The sequence below is a fragment of the Populus alba genome, chromosome 8, assembly GCF_005239225.2.
Source record: "Populus alba chromosome 8, ASM523922v2, whole genome shotgun sequence".
Lineage (NCBI taxonomy): Eukaryota > Viridiplantae > Streptophyta > Magnoliopsida > Malpighiales > Salicaceae > Populus > Populus alba.
In genome coordinates this window covers 10555710-10577989 of record NC_133291.1, presented here as the reverse complement: position 1 = coordinate 10577989, position 22280 = coordinate 10555710, and the positions used below count along the sequence as shown (strand labels likewise).

Below are 22280 nucleotides of genomic sequence, written 5' to 3'. Positions count from 1 at the left end.
TTCTCTTTCTTGTGGATGTAAGGATATTTTAGGTTTTTTGCTATGGGTTTTTTTTTTTTTGTAATTCTAACGTGGAATTAAAGATAATTTGGTATTTTAATATACATAAATTAATTTTAAATTGAAAAAGTTGTTGTCCCTACTCGTGTATTTTTTCCCTTCCTCCATCCTTTTCCTCTCTCCACCTAAAAAAAATCATGCTGGACTATTGTAAAAAAAATAAAAAAAAATTTAGTTATTTATTTTTAAAGTTAAATTTAATCTTTATTTTTGTGATTGTAATATATTTGATCTTAAATATTGAGTTAATTTATTTTTTTAATTTTATTTTTTAATATTTTATTTTTATATTATATTTGAGTCATTGATTTTTTTTTCTTTTTAAATATCATGATAGCGCTTTGATATTATTTTTTTTAGCTATAAAAAGATTGGTCTAATCGGTGTAGAAGCCATCAATCTAGGTATAACTATAATAAGTAGCTTTAACAAAGTGAATTGTTAACTAACGAATCCAATCCTATATATTTTGATGGCTACCGTCGTCTGCATGAAAGCTAAAAAATCCTTAACGTTATCTTTGGATTGAACAAGGGTAAGAAGGTTAAGGTTAGTGAGGGTAACTAAAGGAACTTGAGGGGATATATATATATATATATATATATATATATATAGTTATATTTCGGCCTTTTTTCTTAATTGGACATGTAAGGGAAAAGAAGTGAATGAGAGGATAAAAAAAGTAAGATTAAGTATTAAATTAAAAATCTGGCTTTAATTCTGGATAAAAAGATGTTAGGTTTTTTTTTTTTTTTTTTTTTTCATTTTAGGTGAAGCTTATTTATGTCATTTAATAATCTTAATGCCTCTAAACACTAAGATTTTTAGTTATTTGAGGGGTTTGAACCCTCCCAAACCCCACATGTCCTTTCATTGATAATGAAAACCAAATAAAAATGGAGGGTTTTAAACTCACCTTTCTCTACCCCACCCACGAACATTGATGCAAAAGGGTCTTTAGAGCATCTTAAAACAAACAAAAAAAAAAATATTTTAAAAAGCTAAATTGATAAAATAACATTTTAAATAGTATAAATATATATATATTTTTTTATAATATCTATTTCAATGAAAAAAAAGCTATTTGAAGAGCCAATTATATTGTAGTGGAAGAAGTTAGTGTTTTATTATTTCTTAATAAGTTTAATGTTATTTTTTTTTTTACACGTATGGCTACATTTAATTGATTTATTTTTTTAATGGCCTCCACTTTGTTGGTTTTGGTTTTTTTTTTTAAAGATATGTAGGAATAACATTTGTGGGAGAAAAAAAACATTTTAGCATTTTGTTTAGCTATTCCTTTGAAGTGTGCAAAATAAACATAAAAGAACCAAAATAATAATTTTTAATATTTAGCTTTTCATTTAGCACATCCATTGGAGATGCTCTCAGCTTAAGTTTTTTGACCGGTAATCATCAAGCACTTAAAAATCTTTTTGAAAATTTTTTTTTTTTTTAAAAAATTTGGAATAATCCTTCTTTTATTTCTGATATATTGTGGATGTCAATTTAGCTCCTCCCATTTTCTTATCCAAAATTAAGAAAAGAACTTTAGTGGTCAATCCTTGTATAATTGCTAGCTCCCACTGCCATGGAATTCTGCTCCTACATATATATTGGTCAAAAGATACTGTTGCCTCCAAAATTTACATCCACATACATTATGCATCTTTCTCTATGGATAATGTCATCTTGTGTGATTAATTGGATATACATGTGGATCCACATCAAAGCTCTTGGTTTCAATAAACCTCCAATCCACCACAGAAATACACGTGAAACGTTTTTATAGATAAGTACACAAGGAAAAAGGATACCCTTCCGATCAATTTATCACTCATCATAATTAAAGGGTGTTTAGTTGTGAGGTACTCATTATTTTTAAAATTGTTATTTATTTAAAAATATATTAAAATCATAATTTTTTTATTTTAAAAATAATTTTTAACACCTGCACTTTGCAAAGGCATGATTTGTTTCTGGGTTCATGGTTGCTTGGTACCGCGAAAATTCATTTAGAGTAATCAAGGGCCACTATGACTTCGCTTAAAGTGCTCCGCAGTGCTCTCTTTATGCAAAACTTTCTCTCCCTCGAAATTATTACAGCTCCTCTGATTGTTTTCTTTCCTTTCAACTACGGACTAACATCCTCAAAGCTTGGAAGAATCAAATTGAGTTAGGTAATAAACATTAGCTAGCACTCCTCAAGGGCAATTTGGCATTGTTCAAGATTTGTTTGTGCTTCGAGCTAATTAAGCTAGCTAGCCCAGCAACACATGCATTTTATTTTATTTTCACTCACTAAAAAAAAAAACAAAGAAAAGAAAATCAAAATGGCTTCATTAGTTTACTTATCCAGTTATCCTCTAGACTGTATTTAGAGTTTAGAGTCTTGTGAGGTCTAAATTAAAGCCGTTCCGTTGACTAGCCAGCCGTGGAAAGAGAGTGTTTGGTTTGAAGTTAATTTGCTTTGAATTGTTTTTTGGTGAGTATCACATAAAAAATATATATTTTTAGTTTTTAAAAATATAATTTATACTTTAAAATAATTGTATTTTTTTTAAAAAAAACCATCAAACCTCTAAGCCATACACACTAATTATAAAAAAGATCCAAATCACCACGTGGAAACATCAGAACGTGGGTGCCCCACCACACATAATCCATTTTGTTTTTGCGCGCTCCATCTCGCGCGTCTATAAGAACTCATTAACGAGGCGCTGTATCAGAACAATCCATTTCTTAAGTATTTGCGCACAACAGAAAAGAAACTAGTCCCCTCCTCTTCGGCTATCCTCTCTCTCGTTCTTTTTTTCTTTAGAGAGAAGATAGTACTTTCCTTTTGAGTTTACTTTGTTATTTGTTAAAATGCCTGCCGGAGGATTTGCGACGGCGACGGCCGGGGGAGTGAAGTTTGAGGCCAAGATAACGCCGATTGTCATTCTTTCTTGCATAATGGCTGCTACTGGTGGTCTCATGTTTGGCTATGACGTTGGTGTTTCAGGTTATTAATCCTTGGCCTTCTCTAACTGTTCATTTCGTTTTCATTATTCTTTGAAGTTTCTTACGTCGTTTGTAAAACTTGAACTTAAATCAGTTCCTTTTTTTTCTCTGAAAAAAAACTATCTCTTTTACAAGCTAAAGATTTGAAGGCAAAAACTGCGTGTATGTCATAAAATTAACTGAGAACTTTATGCTTAGAGTGCGTGCAGATCTCCGCAAAGAGCAACGATCCCGCCAAACAGACGGGAAGGTTCTGTTGCCTTCAAAATTAATATAATTCCCCCGTTATTTGTTATAGAACACGGGTAGTTTAAGAAATACAGTGACATGCACGAGGAGTTCGTTCGTTCGTTAAAGTTTTGCCAGCTGAGAGAGAACCGTTTGGCTGTTTACCAATAGAAATATATAGATGGGCTTTAAGCCTCGATTTACAACACAAAAAAATAAAATAGAAATATAAAGAATCTACCCGGGCCCACATCACCATTACTTCCTTTTAAAATTAATTTTCCACCCCTGTTATATTTTGCTGTTTTTAAAAATTCTTTTAGGCTCCTATTTTTTCCTCTTTTTTTTGGCTGAAACTTTAGGCTACTTGGTTGTTTAACTTGATGAAAAAACTGGATGATGTTATTAATTTATGGATGCGTAATTAATACATGATGATGTTGTAGGTGGTGTTACATCAATGCCTGATTTCTTGGAAAAGTTCTTCCCAGAAGTTTATGGGAAAACCCAGGATCCCAATCTCAATAGCAATTATTGCAAGTACGATAACCAGAACTTGCAATTGTTCACATCATCACTCTACTTGGCTGGCTTGATAGCAACTTTCTTTGCATCTTGGACTACTAGAAGGCTAGGCAGGAAGCCAACCATGTTGATTGCTGGCTTTTTCTTTATACTTGGTGTGGTGCTAAATGCTGCTGCTCAAGACCTTGCCATGCTCATTATTGGAAGGATTTTTCTTGGTTGTGGAGTTGGTTTTGCTAACCAGGTTCGTGTGTGTGTATATATCAACTGCGCTACCGCATCATTTCCTAAGGATTATAATTTGTTGCATTTAACACTTAATTATGACCTCAGATCACATGTTTTTATTTGACCAGTCAAAGAATCTAGACATCTAGCTCGCTTAAATTGAAAAAAAAAAAAAAACACTACATTTAAACCGTTGCTTTTCACATAGTTTTTTTTTTTTTTTTTTCTATTTTAAAAGTTTTTTTTTTAAAAAAATTAAATTAAATTTTATTTTTTTTTTTCCTTCAAATTAATATATTTTTAAATAAAAAAATACTTTAAAACAATTATATTTTCAAACGGGTGATTATGCAAGTGGGCTGAGGGTAGTTTCTGTGGAGGCATATAGGAAGATAGTTAATTAAGCAGACGAGGAGGAGGGCCCAGCAATATCCTGATGTCTTGCCGACATCATTTCCTTTTCAAATTTGTTGGTTAATCCATTGCTATTTATTATAAATGTAATTAAATTGTATTTCCATGGTAAAAACACCAATTAGTTTCTCTCTGATCGCCAAGTTTACAGTCTAGCCATTTGATGCTCTTACACGTGATTGATATCTTTTCTCTCTCTTTTTCTTGGCCTGATCATAAAAAGTGTCATACGACAAGAATGGTTAGCTTTTTGTCCAGAAACAGCGAGTTTCATGGTGCCTTCCCTCTTGCCTAAAGAAAGATTGTCTTCGAAAAGTACCTTTTCTTCTTCTATTGATTAACTTGATTGTGAAGGGCTGACGGCTGTAGACGCTTTGTTTCCAACTTCTAGTTGTGTAGCCTAATTGATGTATATCTTTGAATTACTTACCTTATCCTTGGACCTTAAATTCAACTGTTTGTGTGGAAAAGCTTAAGAGCTGTACTAAATTAAGATTTGAATAGATGGAGGGCAGGGTTTTTTTTTTTTTTTTTTTACTTTTTGTCTAATACAATGTTCCAGCTCAATAATTTGAACATTTTTTTGCTCCAAATTCAAATGAAACCAACTTAAATTTTATATTAATATGCCAGCTGTTTTAACAGCCAAAGATTGTTGAAACTTGTTCTGATCAATCAGTTCAATTTGTCATTTGAGATTCGAATGCTTCTTTGACTGTTAATTATGTATAGATTTCTGTCTAAATACATTGAGATGGTGGTGAGAATCTTATGGTGCGATGCACGTCAATTGGGCCGTCATGCTACTTATCAGAGGCGTCTTAATTTCTTGTCAAGAAATGGAAAATAGTCTTCTGTTAATTATATTGATGACCTCAATTTCAATACATGACAGGCTGTGCCCCTTTTTTTATCTGAGATAGCACCCACAAGAATTCGTGGAGGATTAAACATACTTTTCCAGCTCAATGTCACCGTTGGCATTCTCTTTGCCAACCTTGTCAATTATGGGACTGCAAAGTAAGTCTTCTCTTCCTAAAACCTTACTTTTTCCAGAAATAATCAGAAGGAGAAACATAGAGGAAGTAGATTGTAGAATTAGTTACCGTTGCAATATTATAACATCTTCTGTCATCATATTGGTGTCAAACTTCTTGTGGCCTGGACAGATGATAACTTGGCAGGAATTGATGGAATTAGAACTCGGGAATGTTTTTCGTTTGAATTTAATAAAAGAAGCATGGGCTCTTCTCCTTTGCACAAATATCAAATGCCCACTGCTTCACTGTTGAACACTAAGGTTAAGGATTGAGTTTGAAATACTTGAGATCAGCAGCTTCGTTGCCTACCAACAAGAGAAGAAAAATTCTTGTCGGATGAATACCAGTACGAGAGTGGTTTGGCTTTAAGTATAACAATTAAAAGAAAAGAAATCTTTGCTCGACAGTTTGAGGAAATAAATTTCAATTGTCCATATCCGATTGTTTTTCCCCCTATTTCAATTTCTTTTTGTCCATGACAGTCGACATATTTATCATTTGTGCAATCAGATGCGTGATAGTCTAGTGATGATAGTCTAGTGCCATTTTCTATAGACTTCACAAGCCACATGAAATTAGGAAGATTCCAAATTGAAGATATATTTGTACTTTTGCTGCCAATTCTTAATTTGTTAATTATATTTGCGGTGTGCCTCATGTAAACAGAATTAAAGGAGGATGGGGTTGGAGACTCTCACTGGGCCTGGCTGGTATTCCGGCAGTTCTTTTAACCGGAGGGGCTCTCCTGGTGTTAGAAACCCCTAACAGCCTCATTGAGCGTGGTAGACTAGATGAAGGGAAATCTGTACTTAGAAAGATTCGTGGTACAGATAACATTGAACCAGAGTTCTTGGAGCTCGTTGAAGCAAGCCGAATGGCAAAAGAAGTAAAGCATCCTTTCAGAAATCTCCTCAAGAGGAGGAATTGGCCCCAGCTATCTATAACAATAGCTTTGCAGGTCAGTACTTTTAAATGAATAGGAACTGTAACTGACATCTTCAATCAATTGGATTAAATTTAAATTGCATTTAGACTGTAACATGTATCAATATGATTTCAACATGACACTTGCCAAGCATAACAAGCTATTTAAATTGGCCCCAGCTATCTATAATACCTTGTATTCCAGAGATTTGGTCTGATGATCATAATTAATTGGTTGCAACAGATCTTCCAGCAATTCACAGGAATTAATGCAATCATGTTTTATGCACCGGTCCTATTTGACACGGTGGGATTTGGCAGTGATGCTGCCCTTTATTCAGCTGTTATAATTGGGGCTGTCAACGTTCTTTCCACCTGTGTATCCATCTACTCAGTGGACAAAGTTGGTCGCAGGATGCTCCTTCTGGAAGCTGGTGTCCAAATGTTCTTCTCTCAAGTGGTAATAGCAATAATACTGGGAGTCAAGGTTACAGACGACTCTAATGACCTTCATCGTGGTTATGGAATTCTAGTAGTAGTTATGGTGTGCACATTTGTTTCAGCCTTTGCATGGTCTTGGGGACCTCTTGGATGGCTAATCCCCAGCGAAACGTTTCCATTGGAGACGCGATCAGCTGGTCAAAGCGTCACTGTATGTGTCAACTTGATCTTCACTTTTGTTATGGCACAGGCCTTTCTGTCCATGCTCTGTACCTTGAAGTTCGGCATCTTCTTGTTCTTCTCTAGCTGGGTGCTTATCATGTCAATATTTGTGGTATTTCTGCTGCCGGAGACAAAGAATATACCTATTGAAGAGATGACGGACACGGTGTGGAAGAAACACTGGTTCTGGAAGAGATTTATGGACGACAAGGAGGAAGTACCAGCAACTGGAACTAAGGGGGACCCACTCACTGAAAAGTGGGCATGCTAGTGGACTTGATCCTGCCTCCCTGATGTAAGTTTGAGGGGTTTTAAGAAGGATCCATTTTGGTCAGAAGCCCAATCTTTTGTTACTGGGCTCTTTGCTTGTAAGCTAAACTAGCCAGCCTACCTAAATCTTATCTTTAATAAAGAGATTAAGAAACAATGATAAAGCAAAGCTCAAGAAATGTATAGAAGGGCAATAGAAGCGTAAGGGGTGCTCTTCAAGCTTAATTTACGCAATATATATATATATATTGGATCTACTTGATCGAACGCTTCTTCTTCTCCTTACTCTCCACACCTCCACCAACCAAAGTCTTTGACACCATATCTTAAATCTAGTATTCCAAAAGTAATCCCACATAAATTTGTTTAATTAACGGTGCAATGATATTAGGCTTGATTAGTCTTTCTATACCTCGGAGGGCATTAAAACACACAGTGATACTCTAATTAATTAGCGAGAAAAAGAAATAGAAACAAGAATGATATATATATATATATATATATATATATATATATATAAAACACAACAAATATCACGGGACTAAATAATAATAAATAGACTATATATATATATATATTCTTTTATACATGGACGGTTATTTATCACATCAGAGTAGATTTAATAATATTTTATATTGTTTACCCATCAATTTATTATTATCTTTTTCAATTCTAATAAAAAAATGATTTGTTCCATAATTCAAAACCAAATTACTAATAAACTAAAGGGTGTGAGTACTACATGTAGAAAGAAAATACTATGGATTGCACTGCATCTCCACAATATATATATTCAAAGTTATAAAACTACGTTTTAGTTCTTATATTTCTTATTTTTATATTATTTGATTCATATAATAATTTTAGTTGTTTACATTTCGATCACAAAATCTTATTTTTTTATATTTCTATGTAAAGATAAAAAAATTTGGTCCTACCATAATTTTCAAACAAGATTACAAAATATTTATGGTAATATTAATAATTATTTCATGAATAATCATATATAATGATTTTAAAAGAACTGTCTATGAATGTTCAACGAAAGTAAAATATTTGTTTCTTTTTTCTTTTATTGTTAAATTTTTATATATAGTTTTTTCAAATTAATTATGTTTTTATATAATCATAAATATTTTTTTTTAATTAAAACTTGCTTTTCAGAGCATGTTATATTTTTATTTATAAAACCATGCTTTTAATAAAAAAACATGATTTCAAAAAAATAAAAAAAATGAAGTTTTTATTAAATGAATACTTTTTTATTTTTTAAATTTAAATCATTTAAATCTTACAAATATTTAGTTTAATTGTTTTAATTTTTCATTAAAGAAATCATACTGCTGATTAAAAAAATATTTGTGTCAAAACAAAAATGAAATTCATAAATAAAAAAATAAATTTAATTAAAAAAATGTATTTTAAAAGCACCCCTAGATTAATTAATTGAGAACCAATAATTGGCAATTTGGTAGTTGCTCACTCATCCATGTCGTTTGCCGCATGGGGCTGGCGACTTGGAAGGGAAGAATGTTGTGGCGTTGGCGAGCAGTGGAATGCCAGGTGGCAAGAGAAATTAGAGCACCTCTTTTTAATTTTTATTATTGGATTGGTCAGGGCATAATTACAATCGAGCCCACCGTAATTATTTCCTTCCGGTTGCTTTCTTTGTACACGGGAAAAGTAGAGAGTCTTGCAACCTACGCTACGCTATTGCACTTTACTCATATTTTCTCTGTCCAACTTTTCGTGTTCTCACCACAAATTTCTTAAACGCATTTTTTAAAAGACTCCCGTTTCAAGTTTGAAGTATTTCTTCAAAATAACTTCGGTACTATATCGAGATTTATTATTTTCAGGTTCTCTCTAGACACAGCTGGTAATTAAAATAAATATTTATAAAAATCCAATAATTTGAATTCTTGAAGAAAAAATACATTTTTTAATTAAGACTGTCTTAATTTTGAAGTGGAGGTTTAACGGTAAACAGTGTGATCTAAACAGTTACATATATTCTTGATAGCTTACCTTTAACATATCCAGTCGAGATTTTTTCACATGCAAGTATATTTTCTCTCAAATGCTGAATCACTAAATAATCTTGCATTTAATTCCGAAGATAAATAAAATTAAGAATCGTACCAATATAACTTCTCTTTCCTCTTAGTTTGTACCACCGCTGTCACTTTACATTAAATGAGGTCCTCAGTTGCATATGTCAAAATAGACGAGGGACCAAAGTCTCATTTTCTTAAAATCCACCATCAAAATAGACGAGGAACCCTTGCAACTTGCAAGCCCAAAAGATTTATAAACGCCCGGAGGGAAAGATGCCTCTCCAGTTCTCGTACCTCAATCCAAGCAAAGAAACCCATCAAGCGGCTTAATTATCACAGTTTTGCAGCCATGGCTTTGGTGAAGAGAGCACTGGCTCTGCTGATGTCAATCACATTAGCGATGGAGTTGATCCATGCAGCTGTGCACAAGGTTGGGGATTCTGCTGGTTGGACCACAATTGGCAACTTTGACTACAAAAAATGGTCTGCTACCAAGACCTTCCAAGTTCAAGATGTTATCCGTAAGTTTATTACCATCTTTGCAATCTTTACCTGATTAATCTTACCTTTTTATGGTTGCTTTGGGTTTTCCTTTCTGACTATATATTTCATTCTGTGAGTTCTCATTTTCCACATAAACCATAATTTTGTGAGCTAAAATAATTTCAGTTCCAGCTAACGTTGTGCTCCAAAATAATTTCAAGATCTGCTTATTATTCATGGATAAGTTTCACTACTGTTTTGCAATTCCAATACTGCTATTGCTTTACAAATCTTTATCTCGAACTGGTGGGGTTAGTAAAATGAATATCAGGACTAGCAGCAGCGAGTTTTCCTGTCTATCACCTCTCACTCTCAGTTTATTTGGCTGTTTGTTTTGGCTTCAATTTTTTGGTGTTTGATCTTCATTGTTGTTGCTTCATTCCCAGCTGGCTGTTCCTGTGGCTAGCCACTGTGCATGGAAACTGGCCTTTATGGTATTAGAAGTATTATATGACACGTATAATATGCAGTCACCCCATATGTGGGTGACCTGTAATCCGCCAAGTGTTTTGAGCAATTTTAGCACCAAATACACTTGTTTAAGATTTCATGATTACACTGGTGGGCCATGAAATGCCTCATGAATGTACATTACATGTTGCCCCCACCAAATCAACTCTGATCCTCCGGTTCTAGCATGCTTCAAGGATGATGAATTGATGTTTCTCACTTGTACATAGAAAAGCCACGCTCATCAGTCATCATGCTACATTCCCCTATATTCCATTACACGGGTGTCCCTTTATCCTGTGCATCGACATGATAATGTCTGTATGGGTATCTTTCTTTTGAGACATTTCATGAGAGGTGGGATGCGAGTAAAACATCGCATCCATTCATACAATTCGTGGAAACGAAAAAGAAAATAAAAAGTTTCTTGCTCTGGTTAAAATGGGGACTAAAAAGCCAAAATTCCAAAAGCTTTTTTGTTGCTGTCTTTTTCTTGACTTTGCTTGGTTTAGGTACGTGATGGAAGGCGTGATTTAATCTGTTTGCCTGATTTCTTTTGTTTTGTTTTCAAGTACAAATTGAAAGGCAAGTGATTGTCTTGCGAATAAGAATGGAATGGACATGATTAATCTTTGAAGCAAACCGAGGATGCAATAGATACCTACTAATGCAATAGATCCTAGGTGTTCTGGTTATTCTTCTATATACAATAGTACATTTGCCTAGCTTTTTGGCTCAGGGTTTATACATTCATGTCCTTCTAATTATTGATCTATCTAAAACTACATGTTCGCTTATATATTGACTGTCAATGGGTGTATCAGTTTTCGAATACAATGCTCAATTTCACAATGTGATGCGAGTTACACATGCAATGTACAAAGCATGCAATACCTCTGCCCCTCTGGCAACCTACACCACCGGCAATGATTCGATCACTATCAAGACTCGTGGTCACCACTTCTTTTTCTGTGGTGTCCCTGGCCATTGCCAAGCTGGACAGAAGGTTGACATTAATGTACTACAAAGCAATGAAATGGCACCAACTTCGTCCGTTTCCTCCCCACCAGTTCCTTCTGCTAAAGTACCCGGGCCGGCCCCAAGCAATGCTATGCCATTGAAGGCTTTGAAAAGTCCTTCTGGAAACATTGGTTTGGCAGTGGCTGTTTTGGCAACGTTTTTGATCCATTTTGCTTAATTTTGAGGCTTTGTTGTTCTGAAACTATGGGGTGGTGATAGATGTTATACAGATCAATGTTATCGAAGAAGTGATCTATAATCATTTTATTAGCATCTTCGATAAATTGTTTTGATTGAACATCGGACCCGGTATAGGGATTCGTGATAAAATACACCGTGAGTTTTGATCTCTATTGTATAGAGATGTGTGCACCTTCTGTTAAAAGTATGTATTGCTTTAAGGCACCAATTCTTTTGCTACTCAAGTTTAATTTCAATAAGCAAGCTACCGTCGGCATAATTCACATTCTTGCTGACACATATATTAGCAGATAGCTAGGCGAGACAATTGTAATTTCAGGGTTGTATTTCTGGATTTCAAGAGAGCAAGCTGCAAATTCTGAAACTCAAGTACCATACATATTGAAATTACAAATGAGAAAGAACCCCATTCAATACAAATCGTTTGCCCTCCCAAAATCATATAAAAAAACCCATCTTTAATTCAATAAAATGAACTTGGTCTTCAGTAGAAGCATGAAATCAAGATGCCTATTTTCCAGAGTCACCTTCAAGCTTCCAAATCCAAACAGGTAATCAGAACACGAACAACTTGTTTGATCCTTTCGGTTACGTGGACCTCGATCCTCTTTCACTCAATAATGATAACCATTAATCCATGAGTCTTTTCCAGAACCGATGCTGCTTTCAAACTCTTTCAACCATGGATGCATCTTTGAAATTCCATAGTTGACTAGATTTGCAAAGAATATCCCCACTACTACAAAGAATTGGAAGAGAATGTTCACAGCCCCGACGCTGGACTGGCGCTATTTCCGGAAAAAAATAGAGGAACTGCCTCCAAAGTTTTTCAGTACTGTGCAAAAGGTACTCGTTAATCTACCCAATGCGGTAGCAATTTAAAATGAAGCTGCATTACAATATTCTAAGAAAGTTTTTATCAGCTAAAAAAGAATTCAGTAACAAAAGTTTGCTCAAATGTCCAACTTTTGGGCATGGCTTTGATGCACCAAAGCTGGAAACAAAGGCAGCAAGGTAGAGTGAAGATGTAAAAAGCTGAAGATATTGATCGTCATACTTGCAGTGATTGTTTTCCTTGGCGCGAAGCTTTCTTTCATGAACAGCAGAAAAGAATTCGATCACAAAGTCATCCATGGCTGTCACTCCATCAGATCATCGATGCAAAAGCAGTATGCATACGTTGTTTTAGATCTACAAGCATAACGCCTAATTGATTTGAGCTGAAAAACACGGCTACCATTACCATTCAATTTTACGCTCGCCTAGGATAAGAGAATTAACCTTCATTCCAAAATTTCAGTTCACAGAAGTGTTATATATATAAACAATCTTAAACAATAGCAATATTCCAGTCACTGAATTAAAGAACGACATGGTACGGTGATACATAAGAACTGGAAGCAATCTTGGAGATATTTTAATGTCACATTAACCAGAAGAAAATGAATAAAAAATTAATTAAAAAAACATATTTTAATACCAATTACCTTGATGATTGTTTTTCCAGTATTTGTGTTTTTTTATTACAGGATTAAGAACCATTTTTTTTTTACAAGATTCCTAATTAATTGCAGAATTGAGTACCAAATTAATCTTGTACCTTTTACATGGAGAATATAAAAATATATACCATGTATAGAGTATAGATGAAACAAACAAATCTATAAACAGCAATACTCCACGCTTGCAAAACTGGATTGAATTCATTCTCAAACATTGATTATCGTTCATAGCAAAATTCAATTAATGGTGAAATAGAAGAAGATCCCAAGTGGACGAAAGAAGATTCTATTGTTAATAAATGACGCAAGCCTCGAATTCCCATCTGTACAGCTCTGTAGTTTAGGTCACATGTGGGTGGATCATCTCAATTGCTTTTTTTTCCACCACTTGTTCATCGTTGAAGAATCTCTTCCAGAACCAATGCTGCTTCCAGACTCTGTCAACCATCTCGTCAACAGGAACGCCCTTTGTCTCTGGGAGCAAAAATAGTGCAAACAGTCCCATTACCACAATCCATGCAGCAAAGAAGAAGAAAATCCCCGCTTTCAAATGGCATAGCGTGGACAAGAAAGCTTGTGCAATCACAAAGGTGAAAAGCATGTTGGAGCTGACCGCGAAGGAAAACCCGGCTGTTCTGGTCTCAAGAGGGAAGGTCTCGCTTGGAATTAACCAACCAAGAGGACCCCATGACCATGCAAACCCAGCAACAAAGACGCATACCATTATCACCACCACCATTGCATCTCCATTGGGTAGGGTGCCGGTTGTCTTCAAATCTTTCATCAGAACACCTCCAATGATACACTGGATGCAAAGCAATGAAATATTAACGTTAATAGGATGATTAATTGGAGCGAGGAAGATAGACAGAGTAATTCAAATCCAAACCTGGGTAATAAGCATCTGTACACAAGCTTCAAGCAGCAATGCCCTCCTACCAACCTTGTCAACGAGGACTACCGAAACTGTGGTGCTCAGAACATTGACAAGGCCAGTTACGACAGAAGAAAGCAATGCAGCATCACTCCCAAATCCAACTGTCTGAAAGAGAACAGGTGCGTAGAACATAATGGCATTGATGCCGGTGAATTGCTGGAACACTTGCATCACGATGGCTATCACTAGTGGTGGTCTGCTTTCTCTCTTCATGAGTTCATGGTAGGGTTGGGTAATTTGGCTAGCCACCTCGCAAGCATGCACGATCGAATCATACTCAAGATCTACATTATCTACACCCCTGATCTTTTTAAGCACTGCCCTTCCTTGCTCTACTTTCTTGCGCTCAATAAGGCTGGTTGGAGTCTCATAAATGGCAAGCGAACCAAAGCATAGCAGTAGAGCAGGTACACCAGCAATTCCAAGTGAAATTCTAAATCCGTAGGGATGAATCTTACCAACTACATAGTTGACGATATTAGCAACCAAGATCCCAATTGTAATGAAGAGTTGGAAGCTGATGTTAAGTGCTCCACGGATCTTTGCTGGAGCTAACTCTGATAGAAACAACGGTACTGCCTGGAGGAAGAAAAAGAAAACCAAATTATTGGTGATCGTAGACGGCAATGGCATATTTTATCAGGTATTCGAAGGTATGGTTCTTAATTACTACCTGATTGGCGAATCCCACTCCACAACCAAGAAGAAGTCTCCCAATGATCAGCATTTCAATATTTACAGCAAATGTTGTTAGAGCAACGCCACCGATGAAGAAAATAGATGCAAGCTGCATAGTTGGCTTTCGGCCATACTTTGAGCACATCTTTGAAGCGAGAAAGCTGGCTATGAGAGCTGCTATGTACAGGGACGATGTGAACAATTGCAGTTTTTTATTGTCATATTTGCAGTAATTATTTTCATGAGCCTCTTGCTTCCTTTCCCATACTTGATAAAAGAATTTCTTCAAGAAATCATCCATGGCTGTGACACCACCTGAAGTTTGCATGAATTGAATAGCATCAGCACTGTTAATCATTGCAATATATAAGAAATGCAAAAAGTTCAAGTCCATTATCAAATACAAACCTGAAACTCCAATGTCGTAGCCAAACATTAAGCCTCCACAAGCCGCAATCACCACACATACGAAGACACTAAATGTTATCCTGCCTTCAAACTCTGGCACGTCGCCATTGTTAGCGATCACAACAGCCGGCATTTTTCCTCTCTAAGAACAAAGAATTATCTCCAAAATAGTGTTAAAAAAGTAGAGAAGGAGATAATTGCAAGTAGTAGAGAGGATCAGGCAGGAGGTTAACTCTAACAGAAAAGCAAGAGAGGCTGCAAGTGCTCTTAATTATTTTAGTGTAGAACTGCAGGTATTTAAAGAGATGGAGGAATTAATTAAGGCTAATAATAGAGACACGAGAACAGGGTAAAACTAAGGGCTGGACTCTCAAATAATGGAGAACCGCGTGTTTAGGGAGTTCCTAGATGTTAATTTTAGTCTTAAACAGGTGACTCGGCAAGTGACAAGAGAACATAAATCAGAAAAACCTTTCGTTATATCTTTATATAGTCCAGATTCTGACCACAAATTCTTGACGGATGCAATAAATTATCGTACTGGGATCACCTTTTGAAACTAAGCTTCTTATCCTAATCAGCTAATCAACTTAATTTCTTCCTTTTCAGTTTCTATTATCCCAACCTCTTTATTAATTTAGTATTGTGCTGTGGATTTTTTTTCAATTTTCTCAAGACATCCAACCTATTTTTAGTCACCTATCTGAAACTCTTGAATCATAAACTGTCTCCAAGATAGCTGTGGCTGGACATGCTCTGCCAATGCCTCCGAGTTACTTTCTGCTAAGCTTTCTTATCGTGTTGCATGAATTTATCGCAGTACTCTACAACTTACGTGAATTTGTAAGACATCATTAAGCCATAATTAAATATATTTAATTAGAATTTGTAACTAAGACATCATTCTAATAAATTTGTCCATGCACGCCTGGCACAATATCTATGTAATTAAACTGCACGAGGGGTAAAACAATGAAAGCTTACCTGTTGCCGGAGTTTTTTGCTGGAGTTTTGCGCGAATAATGGTGTGGATGCTCGTTGCTGGGGTTCTCTTTCTGTTTTCGGTTTCTTCCCCTCTGTTTTTTTTCTTTGTCTTTCTGCCCCTTTAGGTTCTCTCTCTCCCTCTCTTGTTTTCTCTCCTCTGTGTTCTGTTCCCGGCAATATTTTTTTTTCGTCCTCTTTTCTTTGAATTATTTGTGCCCTTATAGGCGTCCCCTTTGCTCCTTATCTTCCCCTGATAAGGATGAAATTTCAGGAGTTTGTGTTTTGGGCGAATTGGGACACCAACAGTCCTGCCATAGCTGGACTGTTGGTGATGGTTTCCTCGACGTTGTTGGCACATCGTGGCGGCGAAGGACACGGAAATGAACTGAGAAGCTGGTGAGGAAGTTGTGGGCATCACAATGTGTGGTGGCCTGTATTTTTTCTTTTTTCGCAGGCAGCTCTCCTTTGTATTTCAGAGGAAGAAGACAGTGAGCAGAAATGACAAACGGCGCCGTTTCTAGACTGGGGCAGCCGTTTTTCAATCTAGTCCTCCCTTCTTAATCGGACCCTTGGCCAGAATTGTATTTAAACCTCTTCATTGCGGCTCCTTTTACAAACCGGTCCTTAGACTTCAATCGCTTTTAATTTTGACCCCAAATCAACCCTGAATTTTAATAGTTCTTCAATTGAGCCCCTTGATCTCATTAATTAAACTAATTCTAAGCTCAATTGAGTTCCCCAACTTATCAAATTTTCAATGTAAACCCTTGACATCATTAATTTAAACCAAATCAAAGTTTAATTAAGTCCCCAACCTTATCAAATCTTCATTTAAGCTTATGATTTTATTAATTAAACTAATTCAAAATTTAATTAAGTTCCCAATCTTATCAAATCTTCCAAATTCTAGCAATTTTGAACCCCCATATTTATAATTTCACCCTGATTAAAACCTCAAGACCTCCAACTTTAATTAATTATTGAGATTTCACTTCCGACCATCTTTACCATCTTTATAATATGAACATAATTTAAAGAGTCTCTATCCTCTCAAATTCATGCATGCATGTGTGTGTGTGTATTGGTAAATTTATTTATTAAATTATTTGGCTGCATTATTTATTAAATTATCATGGTTAGAATTGGAATATCTTGAAAAATATCAAGAGTAATATTGGTAAATTTTAAACAACAGAGGTAGAAGTTGAACAAGGATGACTCAATGGGAGCGAAAAAATAGTTCCAACTCTTTTTCTGATCTAACTTCTGAACCTCACTCCAAATTTTAACAAATTCAAGCATTCAACCTTCTTGCACTTCCGTCCTAATTCCTATCAGATGTTAGGAAAGCAAATTACTAAAAAACAGTTTAGCCTTAAGTGTCCCATGATAATTTGAGGCAGCCTAACGTATTAAAGCTTTTCAATGCTCACCTCCGAAAGAATTCTCTCCCCCTCGCACAAAATCACAAACATACGCACAGAGACACACCGTACTAAATTTACTGGATTCAGATAGGTTTAAGTTTCAGATTATTAGAATATTTTTTGTTCCGTTTTTTTTTATTTTTTTATTTTTAGCACTGCCTACGAAATTTACAAGGCACCGAACCTCCCAATTTTACCCTGACTCAATCAAATTGAACCGTCCCCCACTCCAAACTCGAGCTTGTGAACAGCCTCTTGGTAAGGAAACTACATTCAATTCACCACCAAGGAAACAAATTCTATCTGCATTTTCGTTTCTCATCGCCATCTGAATTCTCTTCATAACAATTATCATCAGATGTACAAAATCTTAGGTGGGTGTGGATTATGATCCCCTCGATGAAAGGGCTACAAATTAATGAACATTATCGAGCCTATAATCTAGGAGGATTTGTGGAGATGAAGCTAAGGAAACAAACTGATGACATAGGCCGAAGAAAATGGAGGAAGCTAAAAGGAATCAGTGTTTGAAGAAGATAGGACAGCAGAATCAACACGGGTCTCCAAATAGAAAGGCCAGACAACAATTTCAACCAGGCATTCGATCTTGAACTAGAAGACCATTCAGAAGTGGGCACTCCACGTCCCCATTCCTCGAGAACATCCTATCTTGATGGCCTCCTCTGCCACCAAACAATCAAACATAGGTTCAAAGGTTGAAAATATACCATGCTATAAAAAATCATATAGATGTAGCATTACTTTTGAAATAGCACGAAACATTATCGCGGAAAAACAGATAGTGTACTCACGAACGAGATAATTGCATAAAAAATGACACATCATTCATAGATCATTCTTCTTCAATGTTCCAAGAGATAAATATACATGAGGAAAAAAGAGAGAGAAAAACACAATATCAGATGACAATTACTCGTATCTAGCAAGCAAACATATACGAAAGGCATAATTTCCTTGAATAAAAAAGCTTCAGCTTTCATCTATAAATTCTATCTGTTCTTATGTTTTAAAAATATTTTTAATTTTTTTTATATATTTTTAGATTATTTTGATATACTAATTTTAAAAATAATTTTTTTAAAATAAAAAAAATATTATTTTAATATATTTTTAAATAAAAAATACTTTAAAAAATAACCGCAGCTACACTTCTAAATAAATTTTTAAAATAAACACACAATATCACGGTCGCTCTTAAAAACTTGAAAACTATCTTTAGCTAAATCCAAACCTTCTTCCCCAACAATCAATTTAATTTTATTACCACCTTTTTCTAGAAAATATTTTATTCTTGCATTTTGTTTGTGGTTATCGATGGCGGCATTACTTCGGGCCATGAGGCCCCCCACATTAGTCCGAGTGTAGCAGCAGCTCGCAAATCCCCCTCGGCAGGAATACTTAGGCATTTTCATTTATAATGGAGCAACATTAGGATCAGGATCAACAGGATCCACACAAATGTGGATTTCTTCCTCTCCTTTGACTTCATGTATATTCAATATCTGCACTGTTAAGGCATCATCAACTATTTTATTATCCTTGTTATGCAAGTCAACTCTTGTTATGCAAGTCAACGTCATAAACCTACTTGTCTTCCGGAAAGCGCATTTTGTGGGCCCAAATAAACGAGTAAAACTCCGGCTGTCCCAGGCTCTTACAAGAAGTGCACGCCCTGACTTGAACTCAAGACCTGCTGTGCAGATCTCAAGCTCTTTACCACCACGCTACACCCCTTGAGAACTTGTAAATGAACAACGGGTTTAAATAAAACATATACTCAGAGAAGCAATTGCTCATGACGTATGAAGCAATTCCATGATGTCCAACAATATTGGGCATTTTGTTTCCTACACAGTTAAACACTTATTAAATATGTTACTGTAAAAGAATACAAAATTACTCACTATATGAACTGTAACTTTAATTTTTAAATTGGAGATTTTTTTAGGATTTCAAGAAGACAATCCAGATTATTTTCCAGCTTTCCTAAGCCCTTTTGAATTTCTGAACATTGAAGAATGAACAAGAAATAATTTAGGGATCTACGGGTTCCACGGTAACTTAGTGAACTATGGGTTCCATTTGATTTTATGCTCTTTTTTTTTTTGTTTAATCGAGTAAAATAAATAATATTCCAAGGAGATAATAATAATTAAACCACCACTAAACCCACTTACTCAATTATTGAAGTCTCGATTTGAGAAAACAAGTGAAACGACATATATATCCTAATTTGTCAAGAACAACAGCAATACAGGAGAGAAATTTCACAATTGTTGACACGAACGTCAGACACCAAGATACAAAGAAAATCAACTACAAAGCACCTAAACTTTGATTTTGTAGAATTAAAGGTTCAATCGAGCTTGGATTTTGTAGAATTTTGTAGAGAGATTTTGTTTAGAAATTGTATGTAAAGAGAGAAAAAAGTGGGTTTATGTTTGCGGGATTGTGGATATAATTTACTTGAGAGAAATTTTAATATTTTGAATGATTTTTATTGACTAAAGATATTTTCTGTAATATAGAGTCAAAGTGTAATTTTAACTTAACTATAAGATGATGGATTAATTTTCAGTAATTAAAATCAGAAAGAAAAAAACCTGCTCTTCTCTGTAAGCTTGATTCTCAATAACTTCATAGTCAAGACTCGCAACACTGTTTCCATTGCTGCTGCTGAACAGGCTAACACCATCAAGCTCGCCGTCCTGAGTTTGGAATCCGAGACCACAATAGCCTCGCAGTCTCCATTCCATTTTGTAATTGATTCGATTACATTATTTATTTATTAATCTCTCTAACTCTCTTGGAAATCGAACACTAAAACTAAACCCTCATAAGTGTAAACCCTAATTGGAAGTTACTGTCGTGTTTATGGAGAGTTTTGATCCTGTACGGCATTTGATAATCAATAGACAGAAATCATGGAGAATTTAAACTCCAGAATTTTGCTTTTAAAGAGAAATCGCGCGCGTGTTTCTGATATATATATATATATAGAGAGAGAGAGAGAGAGAGAGAGAGAGAGAGTTGACCATGGCATAGAATCGCGAGTGGCCTTTCCCTGTCTTTCTTCTCTTTCTCCTCTCTAGTGGTGGATGGTGGTGTTTCTGTTTCGCTGGCTTTTCTTTTTATCTTTTTGTAGCTGAATTTCTCTCCCTTTTCTTTTTTTTTCTTCTTATGGTTTTCTTGCTTGGCTATGAAAGAGGTATGAACAATGAAGTAGAGATCGTATATGAATATGAGACTGCCATTGACTGTGATATACCGAATGATTGTTTCTTGCTGGGAGAATGTGTTTTGGACCTACCATTATGGTAAAAATAGTGGACCTTTTGGGTCTCTGAGGACACGTGCCCAGCTTTGCAGCTGACAGCAGTCTCTTGACCTTAGATTTGTATATTCTTTAATATGATTTAATTAGGTTTATTTTTTTTCCAACAATTTAATATGGTTTGGTTAAATTGCATCAGACGCTTGGCTCGGGTGTACAGTAGATTAGTTGTTTTGGTTAGAATATCTTCGTATGCGTTCAGTAATGCAGTGAGTACATTTTTGTAAGTTTTTTTAAAAATAAAATATAATAAAATAATATTTATTTATTTATAATATAATTATATTAAAATCATTGAAAAAAATTTAAAAATATTAATTTCACCGCAAAAACAAACATAAAAGCAGATTGATACCAAATACATGCTTTTTCCATGTGAAATACTCTTGAAGATTTTATTGGGTGTTAAAAAAAACCCTTAATTGATTGTGATTTAATTTTGATTTATAAAAAATTAATTAATAATAATATCCTAAAAAATAAGTAATTTCAAAACAAACTTATATGTTGGATAATTAATTAATCTTTTAATTCTTACACTTCATTTTTCCTTGTCAAAATGGATTTGTGGATTCGAGGACTATTAAAATGTAACAACTAAAAGGAAATTACAATGGTAATTACTAGCCAATGTATTCAAACTAGCATGTGAATAGGATTATTCCCTTTGGAACCCCTATGGATCGTAATGTGGAGGAGCACTCTCTCTACTTTATAGCAGAGTGACAGCCACTTTAGGCTCAATCTATCACCACAGACCCTATGAATCTATTTCCTTGCTAGATCTGTACTGTCGTTGCCACAGGAAAGTACTCCCCGACCGCCATGAATCCATCTCCTCTTCTCCCCCACTTTACAACAACGCCCCACCTCCACCTCTCCTTTTAATCCCTTTCCATTTTTATTGAATTTAAAGGAGAAAAGTTGCTTCTTTCATCTGAGTCAAAATCACACCAAGTTCACCCTTTCTTATCCCCTGTTTTCTTCGAGGGACAAGATTTTCCTGCAAAATTTCCTGACTATAAAGATAGACAGCATTGATAGCTTTTCCAACTGAATCTTCTAATTAGTTTTCCTAACAAAAACATTGTTGAGGCATAGATCAATGTTCCCCAGACGACAGCAGAGTATAACACAAACAGGCAGAGGGATATATCCCACATCCAATACGATAGGAAAATTCCCCCTTTTCGATCACAGGAAATCTTGTGTTTTTACCTGAATTTTAGGAGCACCACCCTTATATTCAACCGATTACTTTTTTTTGCCACGCACAGAAAATTCAGCAAGAATTTATAATCACTGTATCGCTGCAACAATCATCTCCAATATCATAAGCATGTCTCATATTTGCAAAGCAATC

General features: G+C 35.1%; 3 protein-coding genes across 3 annotated transcripts; 2 read left to right on the top strand and 1 right to left on the bottom strand.

Moving 5' to 3' along the window:
• Positions 1 to 2793: 2793 nt before the first annotated feature.
• LOC118055779 (sugar transport protein 13) lies at positions 2794 to 7524 on the top strand. Its single transcript, XM_035067776.2, has 5 exons — positions 2794 to 3064; positions 3738 to 4060; positions 5354 to 5478; positions 6165 to 6456; positions 6667 to 7524. Exons 1-5 carry the CDS (start codon positions 2929 to 2931, stop codon positions 7354 to 7356), a joined length of 1566 nt encoding a protein of 521 aa, XP_034923667.1. The 5' UTR covers positions 2794 to 2928; the 3' UTR covers positions 7357 to 7524.
• A 2124-nt stretch (positions 7525 to 9648) lies between these two features.
• On the top strand, positions 9649 to 11830 carry LOC118055769 (mavicyanin). The gene is made up of 2 exons (XM_035067766.2): positions 9649 to 9933; positions 11230 to 11830. The coding sequence occupies exons 1-2, from the start codon at positions 9762 to 9764 to the stop codon at positions 11601 to 11603; spliced, it is 546 nt and encodes a 181-aa protein (XP_034923657.1). The 5' UTR covers positions 9649 to 9761; the 3' UTR covers positions 11604 to 11830.
• A 1460-nt stretch (positions 11831 to 13290) lies between these two features.
• On the bottom strand, positions 13291 to 17087 carry LOC118055764 (sugar transport protein 8). Its single transcript, XM_035067752.2, has 5 exons — positions 16136 to 17087; positions 15152 to 15293; positions 14739 to 15058; positions 14018 to 14644; positions 13291 to 13933 (listed from the first exon to the last, which is right to left on the bottom strand). The coding sequence occupies exons 2-5, from the start codon at positions 15282 to 15284 to the stop codon at positions 13469 to 13471; spliced, it is 1545 nt and encodes a 514-aa protein (XP_034923643.1). The 5' UTR covers positions 15285 to 15293; positions 16136 to 17087; the 3' UTR covers positions 13291 to 13468.
• Positions 17088 to 22280: the final 5193 nt, after the last annotated feature.

Excerpts from the sequence above, each read along its gene's own strand:
- LOC118055764 (XM_035067752.2), bottom strand. The coding sequence starts at position 15,284 with ATGCCGGCTGTTGTGATCGCTAACAATGGCGACGTGCCAGAGTTTGAA. Across the intron at positions 15,059-15,151 it reads CTACGACATTGGAGTTTCAG|GTGGTGTCACAGCCATGGAT; the intron begins GTTTGTATTTGA and ends TGCAAACTTCAG. Across the intron at positions 14,645-14,738 it reads GAGTGGGATTCGCCAATCAG|GCAGTACCGTTGTTTCTATC; the intron begins GTAGTAATTAAG and ends TTCTTCCTCCAG.
- LOC118055779 (XM_035067776.2), top strand. The coding sequence starts at position 2,929 with ATGCCTGCCGGAGGATTTGCGACGGCGACGGCCGGGGGAGTGAAGTTT. Across the intron at positions 3,065-3,737 it reads CTATGACGTTGGTGTTTCAG|GTGGTGTTACATCAATGCCT; the intron begins GTTATTAATCCT and ends ATGATGTTGTAG. Across the intron at positions 5,479-6,164 it reads GTCAATTATGGGACTGCAAA|AATTAAAGGAGGATGGGGTT; the intron begins GTAAGTCTTCTC and ends TCATGTAAACAG.
- LOC118055769 (XM_035067766.2), top strand. The coding sequence starts at position 9,762 with ATGGCTTTGGTGAAGAGAGCACTGGCTCTGCTGATGTCAATCACATTA. Across the intron at positions 9,934-11,229 it reads CCAAGTTCAAGATGTTATCC|TTTTCGAATACAATGCTCAA; the intron begins GTAAGTTTATTA and ends TGGGTGTATCAG.